At 34.8% G+C, this 17,370-nt stretch overlaps 1 protein-coding gene across 5 annotated transcripts in view; it reads right to left on the minus strand.

The window, feature by feature from the left end:
• Window positions 1-5,475: 5,475 nt before the first annotated feature.
• Window positions 5,476-17,370, minus strand: part of LOC106458980 (cubilin-like) — a 61,018-nt gene continuing 49,123 nt past the window's right edge. For 2 of the 5 annotated variants that reach the window (XM_022385352.1, XM_022385353.1), the window contains 4 exons: window positions 14,829-14,958; window positions 9,690-9,757; window positions 9,371-9,487; window positions 5,476-7,538 (listed from right to left, as the gene is read on the minus strand). In XM_022385352.1, coding sequence (XP_022241060.1) covers window positions 7,339-7,538; window positions 9,371-9,487; window positions 9,690-9,757; window positions 14,829-14,958 — 515 coding nt within the window. In that variant the 3' untranslated portion in view covers window positions 5,476-7,338. Of the gene's footprint in view, window positions 7,539-9,370; window positions 9,488-9,689; window positions 9,758-14,828; window positions 15,002-17,370 lie in introns of those variants that run through there. The other 3 variants (XM_022385354.1, XR_002610482.1, XM_022385355.1) reach the window with 3 other exon arrangements.

Genomic DNA, 17,370 nt, shown 5'->3' on the forward strand with positions numbered 1-17,370 from the left:
TATATATATATCAATTATTGCAGTTTGCCCTTCAGGCTGAGACTTTTCTACCTATCTACCATACTCTGGATGTACATTCCTGGTGGGTCGAGTGCTGGTTGGAGATGGTTCAGCTAAATAAGTCTTCATTTGTGTGCTGTCCATTATCCCTCCTCCTACCATAGACAGGATGACAAATGCCCTCTGTCACGAGGTTTTGGACTGGAGATGCACCCCAGGTTTGCGGTCCCTCATCCTATCATCTGATGGATGTTGGTTCCTGTTGTATCTGGTGTTGGATGTAGCTGGATGCAACACATTTTTCTGCTTGTGCATGGCCGGGGTATCCTCCTTCTACTGTAGACTGGCGGTACCATACCCATTGCTGGAAGGTTTTGAACTGGAGATCGTCCTGCCAGGGCTTTCCACCTTCCTGCCATCCACTGTATGTTGGTTTTCAGCTGATCTGGTGTTGGTTGTGTTGAAAATTCAGGCAAGTGGAGACAGATTTTGGTACGGAAGCTCATCTTCCCTATAAATTTCTGTTTTGAGGTGAAGAGGTAGGTAATCCTCTACATACCACAAATCTGATGTACCATTCCAGATACCACTTGGTGCTCGATGATGTTGAAGTACCACTACAGTCTGTTGTGACCTAGCCACTTGACACACAGGGGTCCCATTACTCGGTCATACATATTCTGGGATTACTTTTGTTTTTCAGCCTTTTATGTTCGCGACACAATCATAAAAGAGCAAAGAGTATACCTGGATCAGGTGTGGTGTGGTCTTCTGTTGAGGTGTGATGTTTTTTCTTATGGTTCCACACCTCCTGGTATCTCTTTGGGTGCTTCTTAACGGGGGAACATTTTTTTCACTGGCCCTCTACTAGTTCAGTGTGGGGTTTTAGCTATTTTATGAGAGGAGGTAAGACATTGTATCAGAAGTTAGCATTTTCTTACACTGAAAATATATTTTCAATAGATACTTATATCCTTTCACATTTCCCAATCAGCCTCCCCACTGCCAGTAATATATGGTGTAGGTCTTCTGACCAATCTCAAAGTGATTAATGAGTGCAAATGTAAAGGGGGCACTGGTTAAGATAGAGTTGTGTCATGCTCCTATTGGTGAAGAGCTGCTGCATGATCATTTGCATATAGATGTGCAGAAGCGGGAGGTGGAAGGCTAGTGGCAAGCATTGAAAATTTGTGCCGATAGAGGGCAATATTTATTGAGAAAAATTGATTTGTGAGAAAATGTAAGTATCTATTGGAAATATATTGTCAGTTTAGGGTTACATGAATATCTGGAATAATCAAAAATAGTAATAATATGAAACTCTACTTTTGATAAGTTGATTATCTTTATGAAATTTTGATTTAATCATAATTTGGATTATTCTGTGGCATTCTAATCGATGTAGTCAATGCTCAGAAATAAACATTTAATTACCCAACTGTATCTCTAAACCTCAAAACAAAACTATATGCACACATATATATATATTGGTATACTTTGGTGACAGATTTTCTTGTAGGCAGATTTTGTTAAACAAGACCGATGTCTGTAGGTTTACTTTCTTCTCAAGAAGTCGATAAGCCGTCTTAACGTTGTTAGAACAACGGGTAAAAGTTGTAGCTAGTGATGAGTTGGCCGACGCGTTTCGAATGCATTCTGCATCCATTATCAAGGCTGAATGTTGTGTGAATTATGATTACTGTTGGTGGATATTTATAGGTATGGGTAAGCAGGTGGTGGTATCTAGCTCGTGGGAGGTGTTAATTCGGTTATCTATAAGGTTATGTAGCGTTGTTCTTCCATAATTTTTTTTGTTACACCATATTAAAGAGTCTAGTGTTGGTTCCTAGAATAATTTGCTCTTCCACGTTTTCTTTTACGCATTTGGGAAACTGATTCTGTAAGCTCATCTTCAGCTTCTTTGTACCCAAATGTCATCTGTGCAACCAAAGTTTGAAACACTTACTAGCTCTTGAGCAAGTACAAGGCTTAGATTAACGACCTCTACACTCCAGATGTGTATATAGATATATATATATATATTTGTTTTTTTTTATTACTACCGACGTTTCGCTTTTACAGCCTCTTCAGAGTTAACGCATACAAACTGTTTGATATTGAAGTATACGTTAATTTATAAAACTGATTGTGATGTTCCATTTCTCGAGTCTGTCGCACGTGTCTCCAACGATGTATAAATTATCATTGTTGTTTCATTATTGTTCTAATATAATATATTTATATTACGTAGCTACACTAACATACGACATATATTACTAATATAAAAATAAAGAAAACCGAAATATGTTTTATGATTAACTGAAAAAACACAGACAGAAATAGAATTTGTTAAGAAACAATAGAAAGTGGAAAGGATTCGAAATTTATTAGCAGTGTTAAAAACTAATTGTAAAACTGTGTGGTAGTACTCCAGAGTAGCAAGTCTTAAATTGGAAGTAATAAGCGTAAATTGTATTGATACGATTTGTTCTGTTAATGGTGTTTTAGTCACATGTACCATCCATTGTCTCTGTTAATTTTGGATTATTTTCGTTAATGAGTATAGCTTCCATATGTATTTCCTCTCCTTAAAATCTTTGTTTTTTTTTTTGTAAAATACAAACTTGAAATGTGTTCTGTGTAGGAAATGTTCTGCTGGAGCGGTTTTGTGTTGGTCGTGTGTATATAGTGCATTGGTGTGTTCTGAGATGCGTATGTGGAAAGGTCTTCCGGTTTCTTCTATATATGCGTCTCCACATATGTTACAAATGATTTGGTAGACAACGTTTTTGATGTTTTTTGGTACATTTTGTTTGCGAGAATGAAGAGTGAACAAATAATTATTTCAGTGTTTACCTGTTTTTGTGTTACGTTGATTGTCAGTTGGCTTTACGAATCTTGTTTGTGATTGTATTGTTTAAGAAAGGAATATTCATTATTGGCGTTTTCGTGTAAGTCTTGTTTTGGGGCTGTCGCTGTTTTAATGGTTTTTTTGTGATTTGAAAACACCGTCGTTGTAGTAATCGGGGTATCCGTTTCGTAATAGAAGTGGTTCACTCATTTTGTGCTGTTTGAATGGCAATCGGTGTGGAGCAATTTTGATTTATTCTCCTTAAATCTCCTATTATGGTTCCCCTTTTGACTCGTTCTGGGTGTGTGATTTGTAATGGAGAAATATCGGTTTCTTGCTTTCTTTGTTATGCTCTGTATTTCCCTGTCTTGGATTTTTAGGGTTATGTCTAAGAACGTTAAGTATCCTTATGCGTTGGGTAGTTTTAGTGTGAACTTGACTGAGAGGTGGAAGATGTTTAGGAAACAGTAAAACTGATGTAGGGTTTCTTTTTCATGATTCCAAACACCAAATATGTAATCGATGTATCTGTGCCACATATGTTTTTCGTTTGTGTGTCAAGGGCTTTGGTTTCTAAGGTATGCATGAATATTATAATAAATGTGACTGCTGCTCTGTTACCCATTGCTACTCCTTTCTCTTGTTTGTACAAAGTGTCACCAAATTTAAAATAACAGTTATGTAGGACAAAATTGAGCATTGTTCGGATTGTGTCTAATGTGATGTTACCTGGAAAAGCATGTTGATCAAGAGAAGATGTGAAGTTAATGATACTATCTTTGCCTTCTTCTATAAGTATGTATGCGTACAAGGCGATTACGTCTAAGGAAAATAAAATGGAGTCAGCGCAAATTGTTTGTGTACAAGTGTGCATCTTTTCTAATATGTCTTTACTATTGGTTAAGTGTGATGGAACATACTTTAGACACTGTTTAAGCAGTTGATCAAGTAACCAGGATATGGTTTCTGTTGCAGAGTCATACACTATGGGTCTTAAAGGTATATTTTGTTTATGGTATTTAGGGACTCCATATAGTTCAGGTATACGGTTATGGGAGGGTTTTGATTCTGTAAGTAATTTCTCTGATAAAGCACTTTCTTCTTTAAGATGTTTAAGTATCTTTTTGGCTTCTTCTTCGACTGTTTTGGTTGAATTTTTATTTAATGTAGTATAGGTGGAAGTTTCTTGAAGGTGTTCTTTTATTTTACCTTGGTAACTATTTTTGGTTAAAACTACAAAACCTTTTCCTTTTGTCTGATTCCTTTATGATTAGGTTGTCGTTACTTCAGAGTTCTTTTATAGCTATCTTTTCTGCTGATGAGGTGTTATCTTTTTCTTGATGATTTTCATGTGTAGATATGATATTTTTAATCTGGTGCCGTAGAATCGATATTTTTTTGTTCTGTGACCGTAGATGTTTTTGGCGGTTCATACTTCTGTGAGTCAAATGGGTGATTGCTGATTGATAGACGATTCTGATTATGTTCTTGGTGACAATCAACGTAACACAAACAGGTAAACACAAAAAACTATTTGTTAACTCTTTATTCTCGCAAAGAAAATGTACTAAAAATATCAAAAAAGTCGTCTACCAAATCATTTGTAATATATGTGGAGACACGTATATAGAAGAAACCGGAAGACCTTTCCACATTCGCATCTCGGAACACATCAATGAGCTATATACACATAACCAGCACAAAACCACTCCAGCAGAACATTTCCTACACAAACACAGAAAAACAGAACCCATTTAAAGTTTGTGTTTTACAAAAAAACACAGATTTTTAAGAGAGAAAATATATGAAAGCTATACTCATTAACGACTAAAAATCCAAAAATGAACAGAGACAATGGATGGTACATGTGACCAAAACACCATTCACGGAATAAATTGTATCAATACATTTTACACTTATTACTTCCAGTTTAGACTTGCTTACTCTGGAGTACCACACAGTCTTACAATTAGTTTTTAAATTTCGAATTTTTTCCACTTACTATTGTTTCTTAGCAACTTCTATTTTCTGTCTGTGTGTTTTCAGTTAATCATAAAACATATTTCAGTTCTCTTTATTTTTATATTTTAGTTTAGTAACATATGGTAATAAATCACAAAGAGCTACGTAATACAAGTATATTAGAACAGTAATGAAACTACAATGTGTAAAATGTTGTTGTAGACACGTGCGACAGACTCGAGAGATGGAACATCACAATCAGTTTTATAAATTAACGTGTACTTCAATATCAAACAGTTTGTATGTATTAACCCTGAAGAAGCTGTAAAAGCGAAACGTCGGTAATAGTAATAAAAACAAATATATATATATATTTATATATACATCTGAAGTGTAAAGGCTTACGGGTAATGGTTTATTTTCATGTTTTCACAAATATTTTGTTTGGTTTGGATTTCGCGTAAAGCTACACGAGGGCTATCTGCGCTAGCCGTCTCTAATTTAGCAGAAAAAGACTAGAGGGAAGGCAGCTGGTCATCTCCACCCACCGCTAACTATTGGGTTACTCTTTTATCAACGAATATTGTGACTGACCGTCACATTATAACGCCCCCACAGCTGAAATGGCGAGCATGTTTGGCGGGATGGGGATTCGAACACGCGACCCTCAGATTGCGAGTCAAGCACCCAAGCCACCTGGCCATGCCGAGCCTCATATTTTATATTGTCAGGTATTTTGCGATAGCACGTAGAAACAATGCTGTAATCTTGAAAGTTCTTGTTAAAAAACAAGTAGAATTATTTGTTTTGTGATCCTTGCTGGTGGTAGTCACAATACTATAGTAAAACATCCATTGTTTGTCTTGTCAGCGGGAAGCTTTGAGGGCTTATAACGCTAAAAATTCGATACCTGCGGTGGGCACCGCAAATATAGTTCATTTTGTAGCTTTGCTCTTGGAAGCAAACAACCAAATTCCATAAATGTACATATGTATGTATATATATTTTTTTCATGTATGTAAATACACTTAGAAGAAAAAGACACAGTTCAATACGGAACAAGAAAAAACTTCAATTTTTAATCAAGCATTATATTTTGTTTTTATGTATATCAATATAGGGAAGAAAAATTACTTTTCAATAACTTGACTCGCAACGGACGTGTACATGTGTAAAACAAATACTTGTTGTGTTTTTACTTTGCATTTTCAATCTGGCACCTTTTGTGACACAATCACTGAATAACCAAGTCAGAAACTTCAACTTTTTGCCTGCATCATGAAAACTAATTTTTTGCTCAAAGCTGTCGATTTTAAAGTTGGTTTTTATGCATCAGTTTACGTGTTTGTTTAAGTTTTCTACCATAGCAGAAACGTCAGTCTCCATACATTTAAAACATGTAGATAAGTTTAGTCAACTTACTTCTAAAGCATTCTTTTTAAGACAGAAGAACACTTTTAAAAAAGAAAACACCATAATTTTATTTATTTAGTTAGTATTTACTTAAATTTCTGGAAGTTAGTAATATTATGAAAGATTTACTTATGAGAAGTAAAAATGCAAAAGGTTTAATTATCAAACACTAGGTGGTTACAAGCCAGCGTCTTATGTATTGTCCGAATCGCTGGTTGGTTTTCATGGATTTTATTATTGCTATATGACAGAACAAGTTTGATCATTAACAGTTTTATACCCGTGATCCATGTGTAATCGTTATTAATTGTTCACCAAAATTTTCAAGTGTAAGCGCTACTTAATTATTAGAAAATGATAGCACTACACTGTGTTATAAATGTCACCGCTAATATCCTAAACGTTGAAACAGAAATTAAAGAGCTTTATATTGGTACTTTTTTTTTCTTCTAAAATTAATATTGTGAAAATATATAAAACATAAAGTAGAAGAATGCAGTAATAACAAGAAGTTAATAGAATAAAAATATATGCATGCGAATTATTTAATTTCAAATTATATTCTTCATTAAGTATTACTTTAATAATAATTTCTTAGCCTCGTTCTAGTAAGAAAGACATATACTCAGACAATGAAATTCTGAATGTTTAACATTTTACAGGCTTCTGAAACACTTATTAGATCAGCTATGTTTTCTGATTGTACGACACTAAAGTTATGTATATTGAAGCACAATACACAATTAATGTTGTATAATGGCGCCAACAAATACACAATAATGCAGATTTTGAGCATCCATCGTCATACAATTGGAAACAATTAGGGAGCTACTTAAAGTATAACAGTAAGTTTCTCCAGCATCGAACAAATTAAACCGAAGATTGCTTTAACACTATCTAAAGCTCAGGTTTTGTATATATATACACGTGGTGATGTTTTCTCAATTTCTTGGCGGAATGTTTATGTATTGTAAAACACGTAAGTCGTTTCCTCACTTGTACTTTATAAAAATTTTTATTGTTAACTCTTCTAGATAACAGTACCATCGTATGAAGCGTTTGATAACAGGTAGGGATTTAAACATTGATTTTGTGAATTGAAACCATTAATTTCAAACACTCTCCATTGAAATAAGATGCATGCTGGGAGCCTCGCGTGGTGGTTGAGGGCGGTGCTCAAAAGCAGGAACGTTATCACCTCTTCGTTTCCGTTTCCGATGGCAGGCGGCACATAAAGCTAACATGGAGAACACCGCAGCTCCAACACTTAACCCTACAACAAGGTATATGTCCATTGAAACTTCCTTGGTACCTGGTAATCAGAAATATAATTGATGCTTGATTGTCTGAACCTTTAACTTTTTAAAGATAATATCTGAAGCAACAGAGAAAACAGACTAGCATGTTTAGCATAAAAAATTAAATATAACTAATAGGCATCTTAAACAATATTGTTCATTAAGGATGCACAAGATCGGTATAAGTGTGAAACAACAAAAAATTAAAAAAGTCTGGTTTTTACAAAACCTTGCAAGAATGGGAATAATTGTTAGTAATCATTAACGATATATCTCTAGCTTTGTCATGTCGAAATGTTGTTTTATAATAAAAAAAACTGTTAATGATATCTCTTGTATTATATCCACATGTTATCATGTCATTATAGTAAATAATTTTTTGCTTCATAAATAGCATCACAACATAATTGTATGTCAATTATTTGATTGAGTAAGCTTTAAACCTAAATACACGCTTTCATAAAGTTACATATATTCTTTCATGTTTGCTCTAAAGGAACAACACTTTTCCTTCAGTTAAGTTAAATTCATTGCAGTGAATAGCCAGTAAAATCCCAACATACTCTAAAGCTTATACAGGTTTAATTATGACTAAAACTGAAATAATGATTTAGAATTAAACAGTGAAAAAAAAAACTGTGTGGCTCACAGAACATTAAGAGCGTTTTGCTGCAACAGGGAATTGAAATTCAAATGAGGAAGAAATGGCGTCCAAAAAAATCTATTCAGATTTAAGCGTAGAGTTATTCAAAAATGTCAACATCCAATCTTTTCACAACATCCACAAAAATAAATGCATAAATCTAGGACACACATTAAGTTAGCAACAATAAAGCTATTTTCAAAGATGCTTCAAGAAACTAGTTACGTAGATAAAAATACGTATATTTTACGTGTGAAGATGGTCAAGTAATTAAACTTTATGAAGGATCACAAATACTGAAAGAACGAATTAGATGATGTGTAATGGATTGACGAAACAAAGATTAAGTCTTTTAAAACATTTGCTAAGGTTTTGTGACGTATAAGCAAAGCAGATGCGTAAGTAAAACACAGAAACATGCTGGTGTGTCTTTAATGGTAAGTAAAACATAGAAACATACTGGTGGGTCTTTAATGGTATGAGGATGTTTTCCTGCTGCAGGAATAAGATATGAGAGATATTGAAAGTTGGGGTATCACGAACAAGGATAAGTTTCACACTGGCATCCTGGTTTGTCACGTAATACCCAATGATTGCTGAATAAGAGGTATATAGAAGAGAACGATAGAGCCGAAGGTATTATAAAAGTTATGAAATGACCACTTCAAAATTCTTATGATAATCCAACTTAAAGTTTGTAATACCAATTAAAAATTAATGTTGCAAAAGGGAAGCAAACTCTGGGAGATCATACAGTAATAAAAATCGCAGAAATAAGAATTAAGATTCTTAAAGATCTTGTAGCATCCACACCGAGAAGGTGTCATATCGTTAAAACTAGAAGAGAGCGTATCAAATATTGGTTATTTAATATATATTTTGTTCCAAACTGAACTTCTTATGTTTAGCATGGTGAAATTTATCGTTAATATAACACGTAAATCAACCTTTCGTGAAAACTAGCGTTGTTATCTTGAGATCAGACTTTTACCCAGTATTATGAGTAGCACATTACAGAAAAAAAAAAGATAATGGCCTATGATCAGTATAATTTGTGATATCGAAATCTTTCCAGTAATATTCGATATCAGAAAATTATTCTTATAACTTACAAAAAAAATAAGACTAACAAACTAACACAATACAGAACATTCAATTCACACTATCACTGACAAATAGCTACTCAGTGCGAAACTTCCTTACAATTATTTTCATCTGTGTCGTCATCAAAGCCACAGTTGGATATTTGATTACATCTGAGAGTTGACGAAATACAAAACCTACTGCGTTCACACAGCAAGTCTTTACACGTGGTCGCAGCTGAAAATAATAAACACTTGGAATCAAGAGACAGACAATTGCATAAGGAATAACAAACCACAGAATCGAAGAAACAGGTAACTAATTAAGTACAGCAATAGATAAGTCAAAGAAAACAGCTAGAAAGAGAGAGAGAGAGATTAATGAAAAAAAATTTTACTTGTTGATATGCTTATTTATATAATTCTTTACAAACAATTACCTTCCTTCACCTCTGTCCAAATGGCTCTAAACCCCCCAGAACCGACCGCTTTGTCCGCCGTGACAAACCTAGAAATATGAGTAACACAATCTTTTATATAAGCTGTCTATTCTTATATTGTAGGTTAAATTTTTCTGCGATTATGGCTTTAGACAGTCAAGTGAATGAAACATTTTTTTTTCCAAATGAATTCATTGAACTTCATACAGATACTAAGGTTAATCGCATTTTATAAGAACAAGTCCTCTGGTGGATCAGCGGCAAGTTTTAGGAATTGCAATGCTAAAGTCTGGGGTTCGAGTACCGCGGTGGGCAAAGTGCAGACAATCCTCTGTGTAGTTTTACGCTAAAAAACAAACAAACTACAAGAAAACTATGTTCCAGTTCCCGTACACCCTTGGAACTACTTCAGCCATCGTCGGTTACTTTCAGTCTAATAGCCATCATTACGTACTATTGTTTCATACCGTAATTACCATGGTAACAAGCCTCTTAGAAGAACGACGGGGTCAATCTTAATCTACACGTCTTGAAAAACTTTCCACAGACTCTCCACTATACATGGACGTGGCTTCCAATACTACGTTAAATTAAGCCAGTCAAAAGCACAAAAGTCCATTAAAACTGCATCAGGGAATTTGACAGGAATGTGATCGGATGGGATTGTTATATCGTTTGTTCTTGCAATATTTCTTTTCAAAAAGGCCGTTGATTTCGAGGTATGGCTGGTAGCTTCTGAACTTTCTCATTGTGAGCGTTTGTCAGTTTCAGATCTTTCTTTAACATTTGTCTATGTTAACAGCACTGGAAATATGCTCAGTATTATAACAATGGCGTTTTGAGCGAGAGAGTTCTCTTTCGTAACCATAGCTTTCACTTTGCCAGTGAGAGCATTGTTCCAAATTGGCTAGTGGTATGGTAAGCTGAAGCCAGATTAGCAAGAATAAAAGTGCTTTATTATATATAAATAAAACAATAAATTCACACACACACAACAATGGTAAATCGAATTAAAATTAATTCAGTAATAACGGCTATTTGGAAATGTTAGCTTTTAATTGGATGTATGACGTAACTTGTAATTAACCTGTTTTGCAGTCTATTGTATTATGTTATATAGATTGAAGAATTGATGTATTACTGTAACATGTAACTATGATATTGTAGTTTCATCTTTGCTTACTGTAATATGAAATACTCTGTCAGGGTATTCTCAGTTATTTTTTATGTTTTGGGGCGTGAAGGATCTTAGTTCCTATTGTAGTATGAATGAAGTAGTAACCATGACATGTAACTTTTTAAGAGCTTAGGGTTTTATTCAGTAATGTGTCCCTGTAAACTAGTGGCGTATATCAAGTTTTGTCGCCGTATGTTTCAGTGGGTCAAGTGTAAGTTTACATACAACGCTAAAATCCGGTGTTTGATTCCTCGTAGTGAACAGAGCCCACGGTGTAAAGTTTAGCTAAAAAATCAGAATAAACAGAAAATAATATATCCGTAACGTGGAATGTGGCCATTGTGACTTCGCATCGTTCATTTTATTGACAGTAGATAGGGGTAGTTAGAAACTATAGATATACCGCTGTGCCACTGGGGGGCATTATTAATGAAAATAGCAAAATGGTAACATCTTTCTTATTTTACTTTCAGTAGACATTTGTCATTATATATTTTACCAACGTATGTCATTAATAGATTTAGATATTGCTACTCCTTAGGTTGGGGTTTCTTGTTATTGATTTGTTATCCAAAATGTTTCTTAAACTTACATTTTCCATCCTAGATTAACCTTAATTTAAGTTAATCTTTATTCAGGTTCAGCTTACCACAAGTTAACACTGTTTGAATAATTAGTTTTAGTTTGGATATTATTTTTAGTTATTTTGTGTCGTGAAAATGTGAGGTTACGGAAGTAGAATTGAAAATCAATTAATTCTGTTCAGTAATTTGCCTCCTCCTCTCCATATTTTCTCATATGACATTCCATTTATCCAAATCTTCGAACCTTTCGATATGCGGGGGTGGTTTACCTGTGTGTGTGTGTGTTCATTCTTCTAAACCAGAAATACTACAAACAAAAATAAATACAGTGCCATTTTGTTGCTGTCTGAGCTTGCAATCATAAAACTTTCAATTGGGACATTATATTTAGCATCTACCCAATCTACTCCAAATGAAAAAGATAAAAAAACGCTGATATTATATAAGTAAGTTAGGTTTACAAAGAAAACTCGGATATTCTCAATTGCATAAGTATTCAACCTCTTTGCTACGGTAACCCTATATCAGTTCAGGTGCAAAAGAATAGTTTGAAAGGGCACAAAATTAGTGTAATGGTCTCTGTCTGTGTGTATTCAAAGTGGTCTAACTTGACTTCAGAGTAAACGCATCTGTTCAAGCCCCAACTCACATAATGATAAGACAAACCCACCATGAAGACCAAGGAGCTTTCCAAACAAGTCAAGGATAAAGTGGCAGAGAAGTACAGATCAGGAGAAGGTTACAAGAAAATTTCAAAGTCGCTGATTATCCCTTTGAGTACGGTGAAGTCCATCGTTAAGAAGTGGAATGTGCTTCATACCACCCAGTCACTACCCAGATCAGGCCGCCCTTCAACTAAGCAGCCGGGCAAGCAGGAAACTGGTTAGAGATGCCACCGTGAAGCCAATAATGACTTTGAAAGATTTGCAAAGTTCCATGTCTGAGATGGGAGACAGTGTTCATACATCGACAATATTCTGGATATTTTGGATATTATTTTGTATTACTGAAAAAGAATCATCTTAAAACTCGTATGGAGTTTTCGACAAAGTATGTGAATGATACTGCAGACATGTGGCAGAAAGTTTTGTGGTTAGACGAGAAAAAAATTGAGCTTTTTGAGTCTAAATTCAAAACGTTACGTCTAGCGCAAGCCCAAACACAGCACATAACCCAGTTAACACCATCCCAACTGCCAAGCATGACGGTGGCAGCATCATATTATGAGGATGATTCTCATCAGCAGGAACTGGTAAGCTTGTCATGATTGAGGGGAAGATGAATGGTGCAAAGTACAGGTGATTCCTAGAGAAAAATCTGCTCGAGTCAGCCGAGAATCTAAAACTGGGTCAAAATTCACATTTCAGCAGGACAACGACCCGAAGCACAAGGCCAAAGCCACACTGGAGTGGTTTCAAAAGAAGAAAGTGACTTGAAGATTTCAGTCCATCAACAATCCCCAACGAACTTGTCAGAATTGGAGCAATTCTGCCAGGAAGGATGGGCAAAAATTACAACATCCCACTGTTCAAAGCTATTAAAAAAAACAACTCACAGCAGTAATTACTGCCAAAGGTGCTTCCACCAAGTACTGACTTAGGGGTTGAATACTTATGCAATAAGCAAATTTGAATTTATATATTTTCTTTGTAGGTTTTGCTGACATTCAACCTCCTTCACACATAACAGTGTTGAGTTGGATCATAACAGTTTTGAATAAAAACAAGTTCATTTAAAAAAAAAAGTTTACATTATTTGTATTTCATCAAAATGTAACAATATTTGCGAGGGGTGAATACGTTTGCAAGGTACTGTAGGTGTTCATTAGGCTCAAATCCCCGGCCCACCAAACATGCTCATCCTTTCAGCCTTGTGTGTGTGTGTGTGTGGTGGGGGTGGGGGGGTTATAATGTGACGGGCAATCCCATTTTTCATTGGTAAAAGAGTAACCCAAGAGTTGGAGGTGGGTGGCGTTGATTGGCTGCCTTCCCTCTGGTCTATCACTGCTAAAGTAGAGACGACAAGCGCAGGTAGTTTTGCACGAAATTCAAAATAAACTAAACGAGTTATGTCGCTTGTAACCGTGGCGCCATGACTCTATTAATATATATATAAATCGTTCATATAAATTGCGATTAACCTTCTAAAATACTTTTCCTAAGGATTTTGTTTTCTAGCTGCACAATTATATTTTAACATCATAATATTTTAATACATGACGCGTTATTGCTCCTCATACACACAGGTATAGTAACAAATGATCCAAAAAATGAAGAATATTCTAGCAAATACACTTATTTATCAACTCTTGAATGGAATTTTATAATCATGTGCACAATTTGTGATCAAGTGCACACTAGGAAAACCCCTGCACTTTATCGTGTGTTGTTTTAGATATTTTTAAATAAAACATCTGTACTGACCGAAGTAAACGGAGTACGTTAACCAAAAATCATCAAGGTTCCTTAACTGGTTTGAAAGTTTCTGTAACTGATAACCTGAAACATTATTGCTAAACAAATTTAACCTATAAGCAGTCAATTCATAGAAATATTTGAGGTCGACTGGTAAATTGTTTTTCTATAATGTGTGCAATAAACGTAGTAACAGATTGTGATAAGATTAACGTTAAATATGCTGATTTTTTTCACATTTCCTATTAATTTGTCCATTATGGATTTCAACACACACCTCCAAGTTGAAATCTGTAACAGAAAAATTAATAAGAAATGTTAAAAAACACAACAAAATCTGCATTTTTTAAAATTATATTTTAGGCCTCTCGGTTCCAGTACTTCGCAAACTTTAGGTGTTCAAGCTGTAACTTTAAAATTCTTGTTACTTATATAAATATCGTTTGAGATAAATTTTGTATCCTTGGTCCAATAATTTATGGAGATCCAAATATGGATCTGAAATGCTATTTTTACACACCTCTTATTTGGAATCTGTAATAAGCAAGGTAAGAAGAATGTAAAGAAAAGGTACAGTCTGACGTAGTGTTTGTCAGAAATATAAAGCTTGTTGGATTCTAATACTTCGCCAGCTTTCGGCGTTCAAACCATAAAAGTAAAAAACTTTTGAAACAAACAAATACAAAAATATTTTGCAGTTAGTCTGCCATCTTTAAGATAGGATTTATATATATATATATACACATATAGGATAGGATGCTACTGTTTTCTCCAGCATTCATAGCTTAATAGCTACATACTCTCGTTAAATTTCTGCAATATTTTCTGAACTTTTAACAACGCTTTGCTGGAGTTTACTGTGCAGTAACAGATTAAGAGAAACTTTGAAGTGAATAAAGAGAGAGTGTCTGTTTTGAAATATTTGATAATTTTAATATCTTCTTGAGCCGTTGAGAACACTTACTGGAGTTTTAACTCACTTGAGGACGAGAGTATTTGATGGGTCTGGTTTGTCATTCTTTCACCACAAAGTTCCATCGGCGGTAGGCTTAGGTTACTCCACACTCTCACCACAGCTCCTGGACAACCTCTCTCTGTAGAGAAGGACCTTCATTGTTAAGTTTCTGATTATGGACGCTGGATTTGAGGATTACTGATACTTAGTGAATGGTCGAATAGCAAACGTCATCAATGTTTAATTTTTTTTTAAGGTGGTGAAAAAGAAAATAGATGAAATTTTATTTTACGTTTTAAACAGTTAAAATCTCCAGTATAGAAGGGAAGCAAATCAACGTTTTTTACTTTTTTAATACTTACGAATGAAGATGTATTAATACCTCTTAGTACGAAGAAAAAAAAAGCAGTTAAACATTTTTATTTTGGGGGAATGAAGACATGTTGAGACATGCAGGAGTGAGATAGGAGTAATTGGATGTACAGGGCGGCCCCAAATAATCTTTCCTATTCTAACATTTAATAATTAAAGAATTAAAAAAATACAACCATGCAGTTTTCAACATCTTGTAGCCAAACTCAAACAGCTTTTATTGATATGTCAGTAGAATTCTAAGTGCGCGCCATTAGTGGCTCTCAGCATGTCTAACCGATATTCGATTTCATTCCATGTTCGCTGCAACATGTCCACAGTGATGATGGCATCCGTTATCCTGGTTTTAACTCCGTGATGTTTGCTATAGGTGTGCGATACATAATGTCTTTAGCCCTATAAATCCAGGCGCAGTCTTTAAATTCCTTTATGCACACGTCACAAAGTGTTACTGAGTTACATTCAAAATTTAATCAAATCACTTTACTATCAATTTATTTTAGTGAAATTTATATTATGTACGTTATAGTTCAAAATTTTATATTATTCTAGTTTTTATTCCTTCATTTCAAAAGAAGCATCGAAAGCAATAATGAAAACTTCTCGTTTTGTTGTCACGTGATGCACGAGCTATAAACGATTTCGAACTTTCAAAAAGCAAAAGTAAAGTCACACAACTGTAGTCCGGTACACTGATGTCTAAACAGTAACATGTGTTTATTTGTCCTGTTGACAGTGTCATTCAAAGTTTTTTGACTGAATGCAGCAGAAACAAGTAATAAATTTTGTCAATCTCCGACGTGTGCTTTGTGTAGTAGCCATATAGCTTGTACACGTGTTTATAGTCGTTAGAAAGAGCTCATTTTACGCTCATTCTTCTTCTTTGCCGATTTTTGGATCTTTTGGTATACCTGGGAGGGTCACGTTCACCCTCGACCTCTTCCTCCCCTGCATTTGCTAATTTGTTACTAACAAATAAATTTTGTCAACCACTGACTGGTGCCACGCCCACCTTCAGTAGATTTGTTTGAACTTTATAGCCTACATGTAGGTTACATACACGTGTATAAAGTCATTAGAAAGAGAGAGCTCATTTTACACTGTGAGTTCTGGATTGGTGGTTGTGTGAGACATGGGAGAGTCAAACCTCTTCCTTCCTCCATGACTATTATTAATAAATTATCAAATGCTATAGTTTTTATTCACGAAATCAGATTTATATGCGATGTAACACACTGAGTAAAAACACTGATTCTTCTTCCCTCTTTAGGGTCATGTCCTGGAATAGTATACCAATAGAATTTAGTGCTATTCTGCTCCTTCTCTTTATTTGATCACATATGCTCACGAACACTTCATACTAAAGTACAATTCTGTAGCAAAATGTCACTTTGTTCACTTCGCATAAGAACCAACGCGTATTTGGCATAAAATACCCTTTTAAATACACTTGTGGCATTTAAATCTAGCATTTTACACACACTCTCTCTCTCTCTCCGGATCGGGATTTAGGTCTTTTGTGACCTAGGAGGGTCAGGTTCGTGGGGACCTCTTCCTCCTTTCCGGACTGTGATTTATCGTCTGTGAATGTTGATACTACATGAGGGTCGGAGTAAACCACACTTGCTCCGACCTCTTTCAGGGCAATGTCCATGTATATATCCACAGTTACATTCTGTGTTTTGCATAATGCAAGTAACACATTTCACTAGTTAGAGACTAATCGAATACATTTCACATATAATACCCTCTTAAATGTATTGTTCTTAGGCTCTAACTAGTGTGGAATTTAAATGTCTAACAGTAGGTGACCTGATTACATCCTTATTTTTAAAATAAATGTTTACAAGTGAGAGGTACTTAGGTCTACTTCCATCATGTATGTAATAATGATCAAGTTCAAAAAAGCAGGTCATTCTTTTGCCAATTTTTCTCAAAGTAATTTAGAGTATTATGCATGAGTCTATCGGCTATTGTTTGTATATTTGCATATCTGTGCATAAATTTGATAAGGTACTGCGGGGGACTTTGTATGCTGTGGTGATTATTGTGTTTTGTATAGTTTGTAGTTTATTTATGTGTTTTGGAACTATATTTATCCATGCCGGGCTGGCATAATCTATTATGGGACGTATGTAAGTTTGTATATTTTAATAATGTTATCAAGTGATGTTCCCTG

Source organism: Limulus polyphemus, unplaced genomic scaffold (assembly GCF_000517525.1).
Source record: "Limulus polyphemus unplaced genomic scaffold, Limulus_polyphemus-2.1.2 Scaffold541, whole genome shotgun sequence".
NCBI classification, from domain to species: Eukaryota; Metazoa; Arthropoda; class Merostomata; order Xiphosura; family Limulidae; genus Limulus; species Limulus polyphemus.